The sequence below is a fragment of the Acinonyx jubatus genome, chromosome B1 (assembly GCF_027475565.1).
Source record: "Acinonyx jubatus isolate Ajub_Pintada_27869175 chromosome B1, VMU_Ajub_asm_v1.0, whole genome shotgun sequence".
Taxonomy (NCBI): domain Eukaryota; kingdom Metazoa; phylum Chordata; class Mammalia; order Carnivora; family Felidae; genus Acinonyx; species Acinonyx jubatus.
The window spans coordinates 107932372-107951829 of NC_069382.1; the positions used below are offsets into that span (position 1 = coordinate 107932372).

Sequence of the window (19458 nt, forward strand, 5' to 3'; positions counted from 1 at the left end):
TGGAATACTGAGATTTTTCTTTAACACTGCTAACCCAAGAGTTGTGACTTTTTTTTTTTTTTTTTGAGAGAGAGACAGAGAGAGAGAAGGCATGCACATACAAGCAGGGGAGGGGCAGAGAGAGAGAATCCCAACAGGCTAGATGCCCAGCGTAGAGTCGGACATGGGGTTCCACGACCGTGAGATAGTGACCTGAGCTGAAATCAAGACTCCGAGCTTTAACCCACTGAGCCACTCAGGCGCCCCCGCAAGAGTTGTGACTTTTAAAGACACAGCTATACTATTTCAAAATATGACTGCAAACCATATTTGGCGATCTAGAGCAACATCTCTCAGTGATCACGATTACCATACAAAGGACAAGTTTTTTCAAGCTCCACAGCATGGTAAGCTTCAAAGACATTTGTTCCTCTGTTTTTAAAGCAGCATGCAGACTTTTACTAGCTCATACTGACATATTTCCCTGAGTGGGATTTAAACCTGGACTGCTTCCAAGAGGGATGAAACCTCTCTCAGCTGTTCTTAATTAATCATCACACCTGCTGTTTAAATGTTGATTACACCTAGAAGAAAGCTTAATAGTAAATCTTATTTTCCCAGTAAAAATTAAGTAGTAAAAATGTTCTCATAAAAAGTCTGTTCCTGCAAATGAACTGAAATGCTAAATAACAGTAGGATATTAAATAAAATAATAATTTGTTGTAAAACCAAAAGAATATATAAATATATATCCCATAAGAGTATTTGCCTAAAACCATACAACTTCCTATGTTGTTTAACTCAGTTTTTTTGTTCCTATATCTCCCTTCCCTTAAACAATGTAGGGGGGTAATTATAAAAACATATATGTTCTCACAGTACAACATTTGGAAAGTGAATTTTCAAAAATCAGCCAGCAGCCGCAATTCCATTACTCAAATTTAACAGTGCATATTTTGATGTATTTTCTTCTAGAATTTCTCTACCTATATGCTGTATACGTGTGTAAAGATCAGGTTTTACAAAGCTAAGAAATAATACCCTGTCTTCTCCTTTTAAAATATTATCAACTAAGTATTGCCACATCATTAAAAAGTTTCAAAGACATTCTAATTCTCATACAATAGTTGATAGCTCACAGCTCTTTTTAGCTTTTCCTAATCACTTGTACAACTAGTACCTTTGATTTTCATTATTGTCAAGGAGGTTATGGTGAAAAGTTTTTGTCTTTGTCCTTGTTGTGATTATGTCCATTGTTTAAATTCCTAAAAGTGGAATAATCCTGTCAAAGATGTAGATTCTTGGTACATATTGTAATACTGCAAAACTTCCCTTGAGAGAGGCTGAATTAAAAGATACAGTTGTATCTGTTTGTAGAAAAGCTGATCTCCACACAACACCCTCAAATTTGCTTTGCTCAGTTGATATGTGTATCATCATGGTTTTGATTTATCTTTTCCTTTTTTGAAGAATGTGGCACTTAATTATACATGTATCGTCTATTACGTTTTTGTCTTCTTTGACTTGTCTGTTCACATTTTTGGTCCTTTTGGAGTTTTAAATGTCCTTTTTATTTTTGAAAACTCCATATTGACAAGTTAAGATTTTGTCATATTTGTTGCAAACTTTTCTGAGTTTGTTATTTTCTTTCTAACATATATTTTGACCTCTAGAAGTTTTTAATTTTATAAATTAAAAAGTATAAAATATCTTACTTTTAGATTTTTTTATTCCATTGCTTTTATGCTTTCCAACCCTGAAATCAATGAAATACTTCTCCTCATTTTCTTCTAGTTTTAAAAAGTTACATTTAACTATTATTTAAAGATTTTTATTTACTTGTTTTAAGGGGGTGGGGGGCAGAGAGACAGGAAGAGAGAGAATCCGAAGGCTCTGCACTGTCAGAAAGCAAGAGTAGGACACTTAACTGTCTGAGCCACCCAGGTACCCCTCCATTTAACTTTTAATTCTCTGAAATTTATTTTGGTATTAAGCATAAGTTACAATGTTACTTGGCGTTTTCCAAGGGGGCAATTTTTTCCAATTGTTGAAAATCTTTCAACCCACTTTTAAATTTCTCTAGTGTCTCCATTTTAACATTTTTCTTTCCTTAAAAAACCATAACATAGTCAGCGTAGACTTCCTTTTCAATCCTGGTTCCAAAACTTGACCATGAGATGTCTGATCTTGAGCAAATTACTGACCTCAAATTACTGGTCTATAAAACACATAGTGTTATGTGCATTAAAGAAGGTAATGTATATGAAATCCTTAAAAAGAATGTATTGAGGAAGCACACTCTCAGCAAAAGGAAATGTGAATACCTGACTCACAGAGCTATTGCCAGGAGTAAAGGGCATTTATGTTCTGTCAATGGTATGTAGAGCACCATGACAGAATCTGGTGAAAATAGGAGCTAAATGAATGGTAGCTATTATTATTAATAGTTGATATGGAATCCCTCCATACATGTCTACATTTCTTTTATTTATTTTCTTTCTTTTTAAAAATGCTACTATTATTTTCCACATCTCAGTCTACTTTTGATCCCAAGTAGAATAGGTCTAGTCCCAGTACCAGATCAAGAGGTTAGAGATGGGCCAGAAAGCAAACCAGTATCGATAACTTGGCTGACGATGTCCATGGATAGGCCATTTGACATGTAGCTGTAACTGTATGACCCACGCAGTTTAAACAGGAATGGAAGTTAACATGTCCATCTGGATCATTGCTTAATTCTTCAAAAAATTATTTGGTGAGTACATGTAAATCAACACCAAAGAAAAGATTGATTTTCAACCTGTATTTATATATTATATAATAAAAGAGAGAGAGAAAGAAAGAGAGAGAGGGAAAGAGGAGCGAGCATATAGACAATGGAATTCATTATTTACTTTCTTGGAAGAGATTGATTTCATACTTAATTTCACAGCTCTTTTAGAAATGCATATATAGGGCACCTGGGTGGCTCAGTTGGTTAAGCATCCAACCTTGGCTTAGATCATGATCTCACGGTTCATGGGTTCGAGCCCTACATCGGGATCAGTGCTTACAGCTCAGAGCTCAGAGCCTGCTTCAGATTCTGTGTCTCCTTCTCTCTCTGCCCCTCGCCTGCTCACACTCTGTCTCTCTTGTTCAAAAAAAAATATTTTAAAAATTTAAAACAAAATAGAAATAAATAATTTTAAAAGTTGAAAATATATGGAATGAATATTTGACGCTTCACATTAGTTGATATACTAAGAAATTTTAACAAGACCAGAAGAATTTTGTTAATCATCTGTTATGTGCTACATAACTTTTTAGGCACAGTGTGGATTTCAACCAGGATATTGTACTAGACGTCAGTTCTAAGGGAGAATCAGATCACTTGGAACAATCTGGCTGTTCATGCTGGCTGCTCAATAGTGGAATGAAATTCTGATTTTTTTAAAAATTTTGACACATTTGCACAACAATATCTTATAGAACCTCAGTGCCTAGATATCTGATGGGAGTTTACAATATTAAACAACGAATAAAAGGACGCTATACACACGTTCAGTAATTATTAGCTTTTGAAAGTGGAGCTGAAATGTACTCTAAGTGCTGAGGTTTAAAATTCCATTGAATGCAATGCAGGCACTTTCTTGCTTCTAAAAGCTGTACATGAGAACTGCAGAAGTCCAAACAATATTATGTATTATAGATATACGAACAAGTTTGTGAAACGTTTGCTAGCAAAGCAGACTCCATTCCCATGTGTCCTGTGTGGTCCTGGCTTCTGCAATTGCCACCAAATTTGGCAATCAGTTGAATGAATCTGGATTAGAAGAATCTTAATCAAATGTGAAGGGTTTTTATACTCTTTTGTCCTTTTGCGCTGATGGTACATATTCAGTCCTGTCTCTTCAATAAAATCAACCTCTTAGAACGGAAAGCAGTAGTTATCATATTTTAGTGCACTTAAGGGTTACTTAGAGATCATGCTTAATCTTATTAAATAGATATTCTTGGCTCCCATCTCAGAGATTCTAATTCTGGAGGTCGGAAGTTGGCCTCAGCAATCCACATCACTTTAAAACACCCCAGATGATTCTTCTGATGTGAGTGGTTCACAGAACACACTTTGGGAGGTGCTGACATAAAGGATTAACTAGACCTTTCATTCTATGTATTTATTACACGACTCAAATACGCCTTATCCCTTATGTCATCATCCATCATTTACTTGGTCAAAATGTTTGATGTAAGAATGGATAATAGACTGAATCTGAGAAGCCATTTTTTAAAAAAAATAATAATTATGTATTATAGATATGTGGACAATTTTGTAAAACATACACCTTATTGGTAGAAATTTTTTGAATCCCTTTTACTTCTAAAAATTGCTTTTTTTCCTTTTGTAAATTTGGGGGAGAAAACTATTTGTGACAACCAGTGATTTCCGAAAAGTTAAGAGTCACAAATTTTCTTACATCCTTCTATTTCACTAGAGGTCTTAGTGGATGGTTTCCAATTTCCTTCAGCGTGTCAACAACCTAGAAGGATATGATACTGAAGTGGCAACATCTAAATGGACTTCAGCTCTAGTTTTAACACAGTATTTCTGCCTGGACTGACCGATTTCTCATATTTAGCCTTGATAAAGTGACAGACAATTCTTTATTAGATAAATTATTGACCTTAGAAATTTAATGTTTAAGTACATGATATGTTTATTTAATAGAGCTGTTAACCAGAATATAGAAATTGTTAGAGTATCAGGCATACTGTATAAGAATATACTTCAGGGGCACCTGGGTGACTCAGTTGGTGGAGCGTTAGACTTAGGCTTAGGTCACGATCCCACAGTTTGTGGGTTCGAGCCCCACATCAGGCTCTGTGCTGACAGCTCAGAGCCTGGAGCCTGCTTCAGATTCTGTGTCTCCCTCTCTCTGCCCTCTCCCGTTCACACTCTGTCTGTGTCTCTGTCTCTCAAAAATAAATAAACATTAAAAAAATTTTTTTTAAATATACTTCAATGCCCCACTGTGTAAGTCATTAATAACTGTTGTAGATAAACTACCAAAAAAATCTCAAAACTTAAAATAATATGGCAGCAATATTTATAACTAATCAAAAACATGGTTTCAATTCACAATCTCTACTGTTTAAATACCTGGCTTTTGCATAGCTTTCAGATACAATTTGTCAGCACAAAGATAACACTGAGATGATTATACTTTGGATGATCACTGTAGTATTTTTACGTCTTATAAGCAAATTTAAAGAAAGGCACAAGAATGTTTTACTAGAGTCACATAAGCCCACACAAATATGATGTGAATGTAAGCTTTGAAAAGTCAAACACTGAAAATTCTGACAGTCAAATATGATCTAGTATGCCCCAAATTTCTTAAGTTTCACTCACTAAAAGGGCATTAAATCTAAGACAACAAATGAAAGTGGATGAGAAGTATGACAGATGTCTGTGTGGGAAGGAAGCAAAATATGGTTGAAAAGAGCTCTTTCCACAGAGTATTCTCAGCTCCATCATACATGTGACCTTGAAAAAGCCACTATATACGCAGTGGAACTAATTTTATTAAATATAGCAGAAGAAGGACTATTAAAAACTATTACATAGTTCAATTAAAGAATTATGTTTGGTTTGGATGAACCTCAGTATATGAAAAATATAAGAGAAATATTATATTAATACTGTTTATAATGATTCCTCTTATCACAATGTTATCTTTCAATGAATTTCAAACTATTGCATTTTATGTACAACTTGATCTAAAGAATGCCTAATAAGTCAAGAAAATATATATTTTTATATAGTAAATACGTTTCATACAATTACTATTTCACAGCACTAATTTAATGTTTTTAGAAATGTCTTTTGTGCCTCCATCACTTTTCCGTTTTCACAGCTTCTGTTTTCATCTGTTTTCAGCTGTCACCTGCAGCTGGAAAACACCCACAACTAGACTGGCTAACTTGGGTGATTTCCTATTTTTCTCAAATACATAGCAATCACCAGGTAGGTGCCAGGTACTCTGTTAGGCCCTGCAAAGAGGACGGAGCTTCTGATATGCAAACCACGATCTAATCGATTCTTCTAAAACAGATTTCAGTGACCTTTCCCCAGAATAGAGTCCAAATTCTAAAGCGTGGCTTATGAAACTCTTGATAATTTGATTCCACGCTTACTATCCAAATTTCCTGAGTTCCACACATGTCCGATAGAAACTTGCTGTGTCATAGCCATGGGGGTTTACCTACTGCTTCTCTATCATTCCAGTGTTACTACTGACTCCAACATTGGTTCTGTGATCTACCCATACTGCTTCAAGATTTGATTTTTCTGTAATCCTCTGATTGAGTTGTCATCCTTAGGTGTTCCACAACACCCTGTGCCTTCTCACGACACTGTAGCAACGCTGGGACTCCTTCTTTGTCCATCTTAGATTACATTCTTTAAACCAAGGTTGCATGTCTTATTCATCTTGGTAGACCAGTGGCTGGCACTTAGCAGTTGCTCAATAAATGCTTACTGCATATACTTTCTTCTCAGCAAGAACCAAGATTGCACTCTGCTACCAAGGTTTACTACAGGCTCCAGCTTCTCCATTAGCAGAGGGAGAGCCAAAATATTTAACAACTGGTACAGCTTAGGCACCAACCAATCACAGTAGATGTCGGCAGTAGCACTAGAGGCAAGTGGTCCTGGAGGCCCCTTGCTGGTCCAGGCACTATTCCTTTGTTTGCTTATTTAGGGGATGGAATGGACTAGGAAATCCTAGAAATCAGTTCCAGGCAGCCTCAGTAGAAGGTGCAGCTTGGTGGGCTCATAAAAGCAACTGTTTAATTAACATGTATGGAAGCATTTCAAAGTGTAAACAATTGGACAGTTGTTCTGCTCCATACTGGCTGGACATCAGCGCTGTCCATAAGGCATCCCCCAAACACAGCCTTGCACTGCTCTCCCCTTCTTCAGCATCCTATGGGTGCTCATTTTATCACTCGCATTGTCACTTTATTGCCTATTCCCTTATATGGTTAATTGATTGCATGTGGATAAGTTCTAGTTCTCAAACTAGATTGAAAGCTCCTGGAGGAGCTTATCTTCTTTCAATATTTACCTTTAAATAAATCATCCAAAAGTTATATAACCATGCTCCGCATCATTTCGTATTATTTGAAGTGCCTTATCAGAATAGATTTCGTTATACTCTTGGCTCATTTTAGAGTTAATATCAAAATTATAGGACGTTTCCTTATAGCAGTTATAGACAGACCACTGGACATCATTTATGTTCACTATATCACTTAAAGTCTCTAATTTCTACGCACTTAGAACTCAAAACTGAAGAAAATTTTTAACTGTCTTGATGTCCAGACATGCTTGGTTGTTAGATAAAGAATCACCTCTCTCTCTTTCTTAAACACACACACACCATTCCATCTTAATAAATAGAATTGTCTTGTACCTAGTTGTTTAAGCCAAAAGTCCCTTATTTCTTTTACAATGCCAAAACAATCCCTCAATAAAAACAAAAACACATCCATAATCTGATCACTTCTGGCCTCCCCTGCTAGCATCCTAAATCTGATCCTCCATCATTATTCACCTCAGGGGTCTCTGGGACTACCAAACTTAGCCTCTTTTTTTTTCACTCTTGCTGCACTCACCATCCCTCCTTCACCAAGGGAAGAGCAAGAGAGGGAGAGCTTTCAAAGCATAAATGAGGTCCTACTATTTCCCAGAGGATTCCCAGTGTATTTTGAATGAAATCCAAACTCTTTTACCAAGACCCATTGCATTTAGAAAGAAATCCAGGGACACTTGGGTGGCTCAGTCAGTTGAGCATCTATTGACTTCGGCTCAAGTCATGATCTCACTGATTCATGAGTTCAAGCCCCATGTAGGGCTCTGTGCTGACAGTGAGGAGCCTGTTTGGGATTCTCTCTCTCTCTTTGCCCCTCCCTGGCTTGCACACATGCACATTCTCTCCCTCTCTCTCTCTCTCTCTCTCTCTCCCCCTTTCTCTCAAAAATACATAAACTTTAAAAAAAAAAAAAAAAGAAGGAGGAAAGTAATCCAAACCTCTGCCATGGTAGGGCTATGCCTGCCTCTCAGACCCCATTGGCATCTACCCTCTTCCTTGATGACTATGCTTCTGCCATGCTGTCTTTCTGTCCCTTGAATACCCCAGCATGTTCTTACTTCAGCTAGGCAGCACACTCCCCCTCCCCCAACATATGTTTAAAGTTTGTCTCCCCACCACAAACTGTTATCATCATTCCGTCGCCAACATTTAGAAGAAGGCCCAGCTCAATAAATACTGGCCGATGAACAAACCATCTTTTGATTCAGCATAGCAGAAAAAACTAAAATGTTTTCACAACATCAGAAATCACTGTTCATGGTCTAAAAAATCATAGGAAAACTTATAGAATAACAAAAGGTTGATATAAACAAGATAAAATTCTTCATGGAAATTGGAAAAATTGTTCAAATAAATGAGCCAAGAAAATAAAAATCTCTGAGCATAACTGATAAAAAAGTGAAGAATGTAATAGCTCAAAAATCAGCTAGGACAGATAACCAAAGTAATGTTTGTGATGATGCAACAAATTTGTGGTTTTGTTCTTGGGACAAAGCAAAGTAATGTGATACAGCAAAGAAACTACAATTAAAAATACATGATTCCAGTGCCAGAAAAATAGAGAGTACACTTAGAGCAACATACAAATCTATAAATGATGCCATAATAAAAATACAAGCGAAGAAGAACATGAAATGATTTTGTTCATGTTGTTCTAGATTGCATTTTACCAAAGCATGGTCAATAAGCCATCTCTGGAGCCTACTTGGATTCCTCATGGCTTTGCTGACTCATGTCCCAGATACAGCTATCCTGGAAACAAGGGCAAAGACTATAAAGCATCTCTAAGAGCTTCTTTTTTTGTAGGTGAACTTGGAATATGTATACCAGTTATCTGCATAAGTGAAAATGAAAAGGAATGTGAGACATGATGCAGTTTTCCCTTCTGTGATCAACAGGAAAAACTAGAACCATTATGCGGATTTATTCTGAATAAGAATTTTAAAACAGCTGAACTTTGTCCTGGATTCCTATCTGCTCCACATGCTTCCTCTGTAAGGAAATGTCAAAGTGTTAACTGATAACCACTGTATATTTAACCAAAGAAAATGAAAACACTAATTCAAAAAGTGATAGGTACTCCTATGTTTATCACAGCATTATTTAAAATACCCAATATATGAAAGCAACACAAGCATCCATTGGGAGATGAATGGATAAAGAAGATGTGAGAAATATATATACATAGTGGAATATTACACAGCCATAGAAAAGGATGAGGTCTTGCCATTTGTGACAACATGGTAAGTGAAGTTAGACTGAGAAAGACAAATACCATATGATTTCACTTACATGTAGAATCTAAAAAAAAAATAAAAAATAAAAAAAAAAACAGAACAAAAGACTAAACAAAAAAACAGAATCAGAACTATAAACACAGAGAACACACTGATGGTTGCCAGATGGGAAGGGGGTGGGGAGATGAGCAAAATGGGTAAAGGAGAGTAGAAGATACAGGCTTCAAGTTGTGAAATGAATAAGTAATGGGAACAAAAGGTATAGCACAGGAGATATAGTCAATGTATGGTGACAGTCGGTATACTTGTGGGGAGCACAGCATAACATAGAGTCGAATTGCTATGTTGTACACCTGAAACTAATATAACATTGAGTGTCAGTTACATTGAAATTCACAAAAATTGAAAAACTGAAAAAAAAACTAACTGTGATAATAATAGATCTTCAAGTCCTTTAAAGTCTAAAGTAAGAGGCAACCACATTTCAGAGGAAAACCCTAACATATGCTCAGGAGCTTTATATATTCACTAGGAAGGCAGTTACTTTCTCAGTGGATTTGGAATAAGGTCTCAAGGAGTATAATTCTCTCATGCCCCTAAAATTTGAGTGAAAGGAGGAATGTTTAAGAGTGTTGGGAATACTCACAACAAATGGACTGGAGTCCAGTCCAGCCCATTAGCTGCTGTTGGAGGTGGGAATCTGCCCAGAAGCTTTACCTACCTACTCTTTTGTCTCCCTGAAAATACCTGCCTGCTACTAGAGTCCTCACTGCACTAGAAAATTGAAAAGCAGAAATTGTAATTAGAGTCTGAAATGTATTTCCAAATTGCTTTTCAAATAATTAGAAAAACTTACAGCACACCCAGGAAAGTTCATCACTCTCAAGGCAATCTTCTAAGACTAAATATTATCATATTTTACATCTTTGTTAGTGGAATGGTAACTTATTAATATTTTAATTTATATCTTTACAAAATAGGAAAAGAGTAACTAATATTTAGAAATTGAAAAGTTAGCAATGGAATAATAATAGAAAAATTTAGTAGAAGTTTGAATACAGCCAGACCCCGATTTGTTTACCTATTGTCCATGGCCACTTTTGTTCTACAATAGCGGAAAGAAGTGGCCGTGACAGAGACCAGGTGGCCAGCAACGCCTACAATGTTCATTCGCTAGTTCTTTACAAGAAAAAAAAAATGCTTGCTAATTAATTCTGCTCTGGAATGTAAGCCTTAATTAGTATATGCGCTATGAAAATAACATATTATTTGTCCAGTTATAGAATTTAAAAAATTTTTGGCATAATAGCTGTTCATCTCTTTTACTATACCTTTAAAAAGTTGTTTTAAAACTTAAAAAATAGTCATAATGCCAAAATAATATTGAGTTTCATTTTCTTTCTTTTTTTTTGGTATAATTTCTGTGTTTTGCTATGTAACACATCTGGAAATTATTCTGGTCTGATTTCCTTTATCATTTTTATAAAAAACTTGCAAGCTTATACATAAGTGGAATTGCAAATATAGACATACAATAACATTGTTCAAGGAGAAATTATTTTTGGTTACTTACTTCCAACACAATTGCTGATATATTCCTCATTGCTATACTATCTATACAAATAAATGCCAGAATATTCAAAATTCTAAATAAAACTTACAGAAAAAATGAAGTATTAATTTACACAAAAAGCTGTTTTAGCATCTCAAATTTTACTTTTCCCCATAAGTTGATTTCTGATTATGAAAAAAAAATTGGAAAATTTATTTATGTGAAATTTCTGGCCTAACAATACAATAAATTATATAAAACATTTCTAAGTTTACTTCCAAGAAAAAAGTGCCCAGTACCACTGTTTCTGTCTTGCTCCCCCCAAAAAAAACAAAATAAAAATATAAGTCAATCAGTTCTAAAGTTCTTAACAACTGTTTATCATTAATTGTGACAAACATGAATGATGGAAAGTGACTAAGGAACACATTTATCTACACGATTCAGAGAGTGACATCAGTCTTGTAGTACCCACTTAACATGAAAGAAAAGATGACACAGTTCTTAAGTTCCGAAAACTTCAGCAAGATACAACCACATATTCAGTTTAAGTCACCCTTGGTATTAGAAATTAATTATTTTTTGGTTTTTGGTGCCACAGCCAAAGTGGAGAAATTCTGAGCAGAACATCACTTCCGAAGGTGGACAACAGGTGGATTTCAACCTCTACTATAACTTTCTAAGTCACAGCAATCATTATACGCTCCCATCTATAAAATCTCTGACAGAAGAGTTTATTCAATAATCAGCAGGTTATAAGAATGTTATTTAATTCAGAGAAATCAGATTGTAATATATTTTTAAAGTCAACTCCCATTTTTCAGAACCTATCTATATTAATAGGAATAGAAGGATTTCAACCAGGGGATGGTCTTTCTTGCTGGTGATTATGTCTTCCTCTTAAAACATTTTTCATTGTCTTCTGAACTCTGAAGTTTTGAGTGAATTTCTCATTCCAGCCCTTGGACCTCAAAACCATGTTGACACGTGCTCGTGTTTACCTATATTTAATTTTTAAAGCACCTTTAACTTATTTTAATGCATTACATTTTTCTTAATGATGTTTAAAAGGTGAAAAATGGAATACACTTAGGTAACAAAAATATTGAAGGAATTATTAACTAACATTTGTAAGAATGGTCTACATTCTAAGTTAATAAAAAATATTCATAGAAATTACCTTTTAAACAAAACGGTTACTTCTCAGGGAATATATTTACATATTGCAACAAAGCAAGCATGCAGAGTTACTAAAAAGTTACCAAAAAAGTTTACCTTTTCTGACACCTCAGTTCAGAAATTGCACTAGAAGTGGCCGATCAGAAATCTGGAGTGACTCTCCTGGTGGATGGGGATAATTTAAGCCTTAACCCCAGAAGGAGAAACCTCAGCTGTGTGGTTGTTCAGGCAGGTGTTCTCCCCTCCCCCATGGGATTGCCAAGCTCCCTGCCTTTCAAGTTAATTCTCTTGCCTGGTGACTTCCATCCCCATTCCAGAAGCACTGTCCTCTTTTTCACTACAGTGCTGACAGACTTTCTTTTCACTTCTGCTAATTGCACACACTGCCTCTGCAGGTTGTTTGTATTGGTAAGTTCTTAGTTTCTGTTTCAGTTTCACTGTGGTCTGACAGACTCAATGCTAGGAAATTATGAAATTCATCCAGATCAGAGAAAAGGCCAAAGAGCACCTCAGACCCTCACCTACTTGTTATTCTCACCCCTGGAAATATCAGGTACACAAACTAAATATGAGTCCAACCCCTCTGTTTCTTTTACTCAGAAATCCTACACATCTTAGTCTCATGGTTTCGCTCTGAAATAAATAACTTGCAATAAGGTCAAATTCCTGGGCCTGGCAGATCAAAGATCAACTTTATTCTCCAGCAAATTTGAAAATCAAAAGATTTCAGAAAGAGATTTTAGCGCCCCCCCCCCAAATTCACAATAAACCTTTGTAACTATTTTAAGGAACATATCATGACAATGAATTACAAAAATCTGAAAGTCACTTAGATATTTGCTCAACTTTTAAGCCTCTGCACAAAATATTATCGTAATCAGGACAGTGTTTAAAGGCCTTTCCACTGAGGTTAGTCAAATATTGGAAGAAAAACACTTTTATAAGCTGCACCTGGGAGCTGATGTTAGCATATGCTTAAAAAATGCCCTGTGACCTAATGGAAAATGAACCATACATGAATATATAAACAGGCAAAATAATTTGACACCCTGAATGTAAGTGTCATGAGGCTACAAGTCACTCTATAATGAAATACATGTTCAGCTTGGGACAGAGTTTCAAATTAAAAAGACAACATCGTTGCTTATTCCAAATATCAATTCACAGCTAAAGCCAACTCAGGAGGAACAGACATGTGACACTGCATGGCTCCAAGAGGAAACAACAGCGTGCCGCTGAACCCGAGGCAGTTGGGTAGTTTGGTCACATTGGGTTTATTCTGTCTACTTCCTTCTAGGAAGCTTAGAGGTTGACCAATGAGGTCCACTGTTGATTCTTATGGCACCACCCTCCCCTCCTTCTCGTTTGTGGCTTAGAACTTACCCACACCCCAAGTTCTTGGGTGTCCTCGCTGTTACAGCCATAGTAGTCTGGGGTTCTGTCCAACTCCTGCATGTGTCCGTGTACTCTTACGCTCTTATCCGCATGACAAGACGGGCAGAGAGCTGCATTACCCATCTCACTCCAACAGTTCCTGCCGTCCCTGGGCCCGTGCTTGCCCTCTGTGCTCTGTCCAGGGCTCCCTGGGGGACACTAATGCGGACAATTCATCCAGACGATCTTTGGCTCCTCCGCTCAAGTCCCCTAAACGCCCCTCACCAGTTCTCCCCATCTGCTGGCTGGCTTGCTGGTGTGAGAGAGAACTCAAAACCCCAGCAACTGCAGGCTGCATTCGGTGACCATTTCCAATTCAGGCTCTGCCAGTCTATTTTTACACCTACCAGGCCAGCTATGCATGTCAATGGAGTGAGGGGGGTGAGGCCAAGAGAGAGCAGGGGAGGGGGCGGTGTTGTTTTGTTTTTCACCATGTGAGCAGCCTGCTCTACACATGGACTTAAGTTCCTGCTGTGTAAAATGTCTCTACATATGAGAATTTTTGCATTACTCAGTGAATGCCTCTGAATCCTTTGATTTTCCCCCTCCGTCTTTCTACTTACACAGAACACCAAATCTGCTAATGAGTCCGCTTCACCCACATAATAGATAGAAATTATTTTTGTAATTGTTTAAACCAAGAGGCGAGCACTCAGCTAACATACATCGTCTTTCTCATGATCTTTTACAGAAAATAACTGGTTGTCCTTGCAGCATTTAAAATTCATCGGAAACACAGCAATCAAAATGAGTCATTTTACCTTGGTCTGGATGTTTTGAATTTTACAAAGTATCTACAGTTTTCCATTATTCATGATTGTGCTACGGTAGAGCAAACATTTTGCTTTACGTACAAGTTTAACTTTTAATATTCTGAAAATGTTTCCTCCAGCTTTATAAAAGAATAATTGAGAATGGCTTTTAAAAACATACATACTATCTTTGAAACCACATTACAGATCTTTGAAAGAAATTGTTTCCCATGGAGATGAGAGCACAGTAGATTTATGACGCCAATTGTGACATACATCAAGACTTTGTTATTGACTATTATTGATGAAACTTTATTCCTCCCTTTACCCCCCATTAGGGTTTTCTCTAAAACTTTATATATGTCATTGCTTTACTATTAGTCCCATCCTTGTTATTTGCTTTCTTTTCTCATATCTTCTAAACAGGTTTTAAACTACTCAATGGCAGGATAAAGATTTAGATGTTTGTTATCACCCATCCACATGATGTATTAAATAATGTTAAAGAAATCTACTGAATTGAAAGCAATCATTTGGGGAACATAGGATGTGGAAGATATTTAGACATCAACCACATTTCATTTGATAGGATAAAATTCACCTTTCTGATTTGCCATTTTCTAAAAACTAAAAATGCCCATCACTATTATTATTTATTTAAATTAAAAACAGCATTCCTCAAATAGTCTATCACTCTATATTGCTGTCCAAAGCCCTAACAAACTCAAATCCAAGAATGGTATTTTTGCATTGTTGATTCTTACAGCCCCATGCTGGTTTGTTTGTTTTACCAATCCTCTTTGAATAGCTCTTTATCCCAGAGCTTAAGAACCTAGTGTATACTATTTACTATAAGGATCCTACCCTTACATTCCAATTTCTGAGAGGCACTGACAGTATTCAGTGAAATTATTTTTATCTTTCAGCTACAGATGATAGCATATTTTAAAAGTTTTTTAAAAAAAATATTGACTGAACCAATAATATTATGATAAAAATGGAGGGGGCATATTTTCTCCATTCATGTTAAAGACAAGCATAACCCAAACATTTTAAATGATAAAGGTTTAATGGGGTTCAAGGAGTGCACTTGCTGTGATCAGCACCGAATGATGTATGGAAGTATTGAATCAGTATATTGTACACCTGAAACTAACATTATGCTCTATGTTAACTAACTAGAATTTAGATAACAACTTAAGAAAAGGGGGGGGGGATGTGACAGGTGTAGGTGAAAGTATTCATAAAGATGAAGCTTCAGTATCAGTAACAAGATCAGACTGGTAGCTGAGATGTACCAGGCAAAACCTTTTGTGTTGCTCATGTTATTTTTACATAAACTAATGGTTTATCACAATACAGTAATTCCTCATTAAATGCCACACATGCTTGAACAGTGTACTGTAGAAATTAAATAAGAAATGATGTTTAATCATGTGTTTAGCAACTCTCCTAAAAGGATGGGTTTTAAAATTTCCTATCTTCTCTAAGGTGCTGAGAGCCTTACAGGGCCTTACAAAGTCTTAAAACAGGTGCTTCTTCTTGAATATACATGAACGATCTTATTCAGATTATGAATCAAGATTTCGCTAGCTGTTAAAAGAGGTACAGTTTTTTTTCTCTCTTTCAGAATCAGTTAGTCGAGTGTTTTTAAAACCTAAAAATTTAATATTCAACAGTCTTTTAATAGAGATCATGCAACTTAAAACCTGGAGGCAAATCCTAAAAATTCTCTCTAGCCTCATTCCTTCATTCTAGAGCTTAGATCTGAATCCCTGTACTTACACATGTGAGAGGAATATTTAACCACTCCAGCTTAGGGAAATATGTCCCTAGGTGCTTGATAAATAATTTTGTAGTGCTTTAACAGCATGAATCATTTCCTGGAATCTTTCCGTCTTGTTAATACATTACCCATTCTACCACTATGCCCTCAAGTGGCTTCTGCCTCAGCCAAGCATACATCCCCCTTTCTCCACCAGTCCCTGTTCATCGTCTCTTTCAAAGCACATCTTAAAATCACTTTTTCCTACAAGTCTTAATTACACTTATATTAGTCCCTTAATTTGTTCTATCTTTTTTAATGAAGGTGGGACTACTATCAGCTATTTGCTTTTTTTACAGAATATGCCTTGTCTCTCTCCTTGACCTCACAGATGTAAAATGCACACGGCAATATTAAATGCTTGTTAAGTAAATGAATAAAAGGCAGCCACCGATAGGAGGGCAATTGATTTTTTCAATATTTAACTGCACTGTGCTAACCTTTTTACACTTCAATGGTAACAGATTTAATAATTTTAAACATTTTTAAGTGTGACAAATCTTTGATTTCATTTCCACATTTACAATAAACACTCTGATTAGCCTTTAAAAAATATTAACATTGTTTAGGGTAAATTTTCCTAGAAAATAATTTGTAGTGTTTTGTTTCAAAAGAAAAAAAAATGTTGTAAAGTATACTAAGAACATAAACCAGAAAAGAAACATGTTAACAACTCTTACAAAATAATTTTTCTAAACATCTACCAATTAGTTTTCTACCCTTCTCTCTTTCCTTCATCCCAGGGAAATCTTCCCATCCTTTCCCCAATAGAAAAATGTTCTGCTTGCTGAATAGAATAACACCTACCCTCCTTATCATTAGGGATCCAAGGTGGCAACAAAGTCCCACTACTAAAGTTTAGTGCCTAAACGAGTATGGGAAAAGGAAAGGCAAATATAAACTGCTGGTGCCCCTGTGATTGCTAAAATTTTCCATTTTCTGGCCAAACAGACTTCATTATTTTTTTTAAAAAATTACTTAATGTTTTTGTGGGGGGGGGGGGGGAATCAGAGCACAAGCGGGGGATGGGCACAGAGAGAGGGAGACACAGAATGCAAAGCAGGCTCCAGGGTCTGAGCTACCAGCACAGAGCCCGCCGCTGGGCCCGAACCCATGAGCCGCGAGATCATGACCTGAGCCGAAGTCGGTGCTTAACTGACGCCCACCCAGACGCCCCTGGCCAAACAGATTTAAATTATCAATCTGGAAGCTATCGAAGTGTGAAAAATAGAACTTTCAAATGAACAACTTCATACTACTCGTGATTACCCCAGACTTTGCCCATGGTGGTTTCTACGTAATCAAAAACAAGGGTGAGAGGAGTTTGCAGAAGAGAGCATTATTTTAGAAGTTAAAACACTGCTAGTTCCATTTCCTAGTGGCAAACTAAGATTGGCTGCTGGGCAGACTTGTAACAAAACCTTGATGAGGTGACAACCCATATACCTAACATTTTGCCAATCAGAAGGCAAAGTTAGCAAATACTGTGTACTACCCATGCCTTACTAATGTACCCGTAGACTGTTGGGATCTCTGTGGACATCTGACAAGGGATATGCTTTCTGCCAGGGCAGAACAATGTCACCACTGTTTCTCAAAAATGCTTCAAAGTCATTAGGGCAAATTACTCAGAAAGCAAATATTTGCATGTTTGGCCACACTTAGAGCAGGATACTTGCATTTGGTACATGATTTAGAAAGTGAAATTCAAAGCCCCCATGACGTGACATAGTTTCAATATCCTTCTTAAATTTCCAGGGACTTTTACTGTTATTATTTCATCTGTATTGCTGTTTCAAATCCATCAGGAGAAAAGCGATTAAGGACGGAGAACAAAAGCCAGCTTCTCAACTGCAATCTTCTGAAAGTAGCTGTTAAAGTCCCTATGACAGCAAAGCAGTTTTGACCACTGCAGTTTTATAAAGTTCACCTTTTAAATATGAAGCAGCGATTATAGAATCATCAGAAAACTAACCCCTTGGAGAAGAAATAACTTTATCAGTTCTCGAGTTTAACCTAAAGAGTTTGATCACAGCTCCTGCAGAGGAATGAAAAGACCTCTTAGCTAGGAAAAACTAATCCCAGATTTTGGTTCGATCACTAATTTCCCTGCATGGATTTGTGTAACCTTTATCAAATCTGAGCTTTAGTTTTCTTTTTTAAAATGAGGAGGTCAGACTCCATCCCTTCCAGCTCTGGAGTTCTTCAGTTCCATGCAACCTTACTTGTTTACATTTGAAAATACATCTAACAAGAGGGGAGTTGACGCTGCCCATCTCTTTAGTTAGCTGGCATGAGAGGGAAAGATAAGAACAACTCAATATCTTGCATCACAGGTCCCTGGTTCTACGAGCTATCTGCATTCAGTGGCATTTCCGTGGGACACTCACAAGGGAAGCTGAAAGGACCATTGTGTGAAACACGACAAACTGTTGGTATCTAGGAGCTCTTTTGCAAGGTGAAGACCCTTTTGCTCTTGCTCCACCTTCCCTGAAAATTAGCTCCAATGAAAAACGGGAAACATTTTGGACACCTCACCCTGCCGGTTTTCTACATCTCACAAGAGTAAAACAGCTTTCACCTGGAAATGGTCTCGGTCTGGAAAACTGATGTTGTAGGACAGCTTTATAGGATTTTGTAGCACAATGTTTTTGCAAATCAGCTGCATAAAATAGAAAGCATTTTATTCTCCCTCATATATGTCATATAGGGCAAGTGCTATCAATATTAAAAATACTGAAAAACGTATCTTGCCAGGAGTCTTGAAAGTAGCAAATCTGAAAGAATGTTTCACTCAGAATTATGGAATTTAATTTTTTTCTCTCTTCCAAGTGGTAAGGATATGTATCACAGAAATGAAAAAAGCAAAGTGCAGTCTCTTAATCTAAACTATCATTGCAGCATAAAAGTCCTAACAGGATAGTTACCACTTTGATTGCATTTTGCAGATCATTAGTATGTAAGAGTTATCCTGAATTTAGAAAACTGTTCAGATTACAATCCACCTCCCCTGTTTCTCCCCACCAACAGCTTTTTCCTTTTTTAAACCATGCTAGCTGTAATTCAAAACTGATTGTTTTGGTCAAATGTATTTATCTGATTAAACTAATATTTCATTACTCCTATTGTGTGCAGAATTCTCCATGTCCAATCACGTGAAACCAGGGACAAATTCCCCTAACTTTGGGAATTACTGACCTGTGGAAATAAAACTAGAACATTCCGTGCAACACAGGAGACAGCACGTTATTTTCTCCTCTGTTTGTGTGCATTCAATATAATTTCTTTAGCTAAAAGTTAAACATGTAACTATTTTTACCAGTTGGATCTGTTATATAATTGATCAATCAGGAAAACTGTTGCA

The 19458-nt window shown here is 36.6% G+C and overlaps 1 protein-coding gene across 50 annotated transcripts in view; it reads right to left on the reverse strand.

Moving 5' to 3' along the window:
• The window catches only part of ANK2 (ankyrin 2), a 674296-nt gene that overhangs the window by 235199 nt on the left and 419639 nt on the right, over window positions 1-19458 (reverse strand). For 4 of the 50 annotated variants that reach the window (XM_053217048.1, XM_053217045.1, XM_053217040.1 and 1 more), the window contains exon 1: window positions 13467-16499. The exons of 21 other annotated variants lie outside the window; for them this stretch is intronic. In XM_053217048.1, coding sequence (XP_053073023.1) covers window positions 13467-13601 — 135 coding nt within the window. In that variant the 5' untranslated portion in view covers window positions 13602-16499. Of the gene's footprint in view, window positions 1-13466; window positions 16539-19458 lie in introns of those variants that run through there. 25 more of the 50 variants (XM_027063031.2, XM_027063061.2, XM_027063162.2 and 22 more) reach the window with 14 other exon arrangements.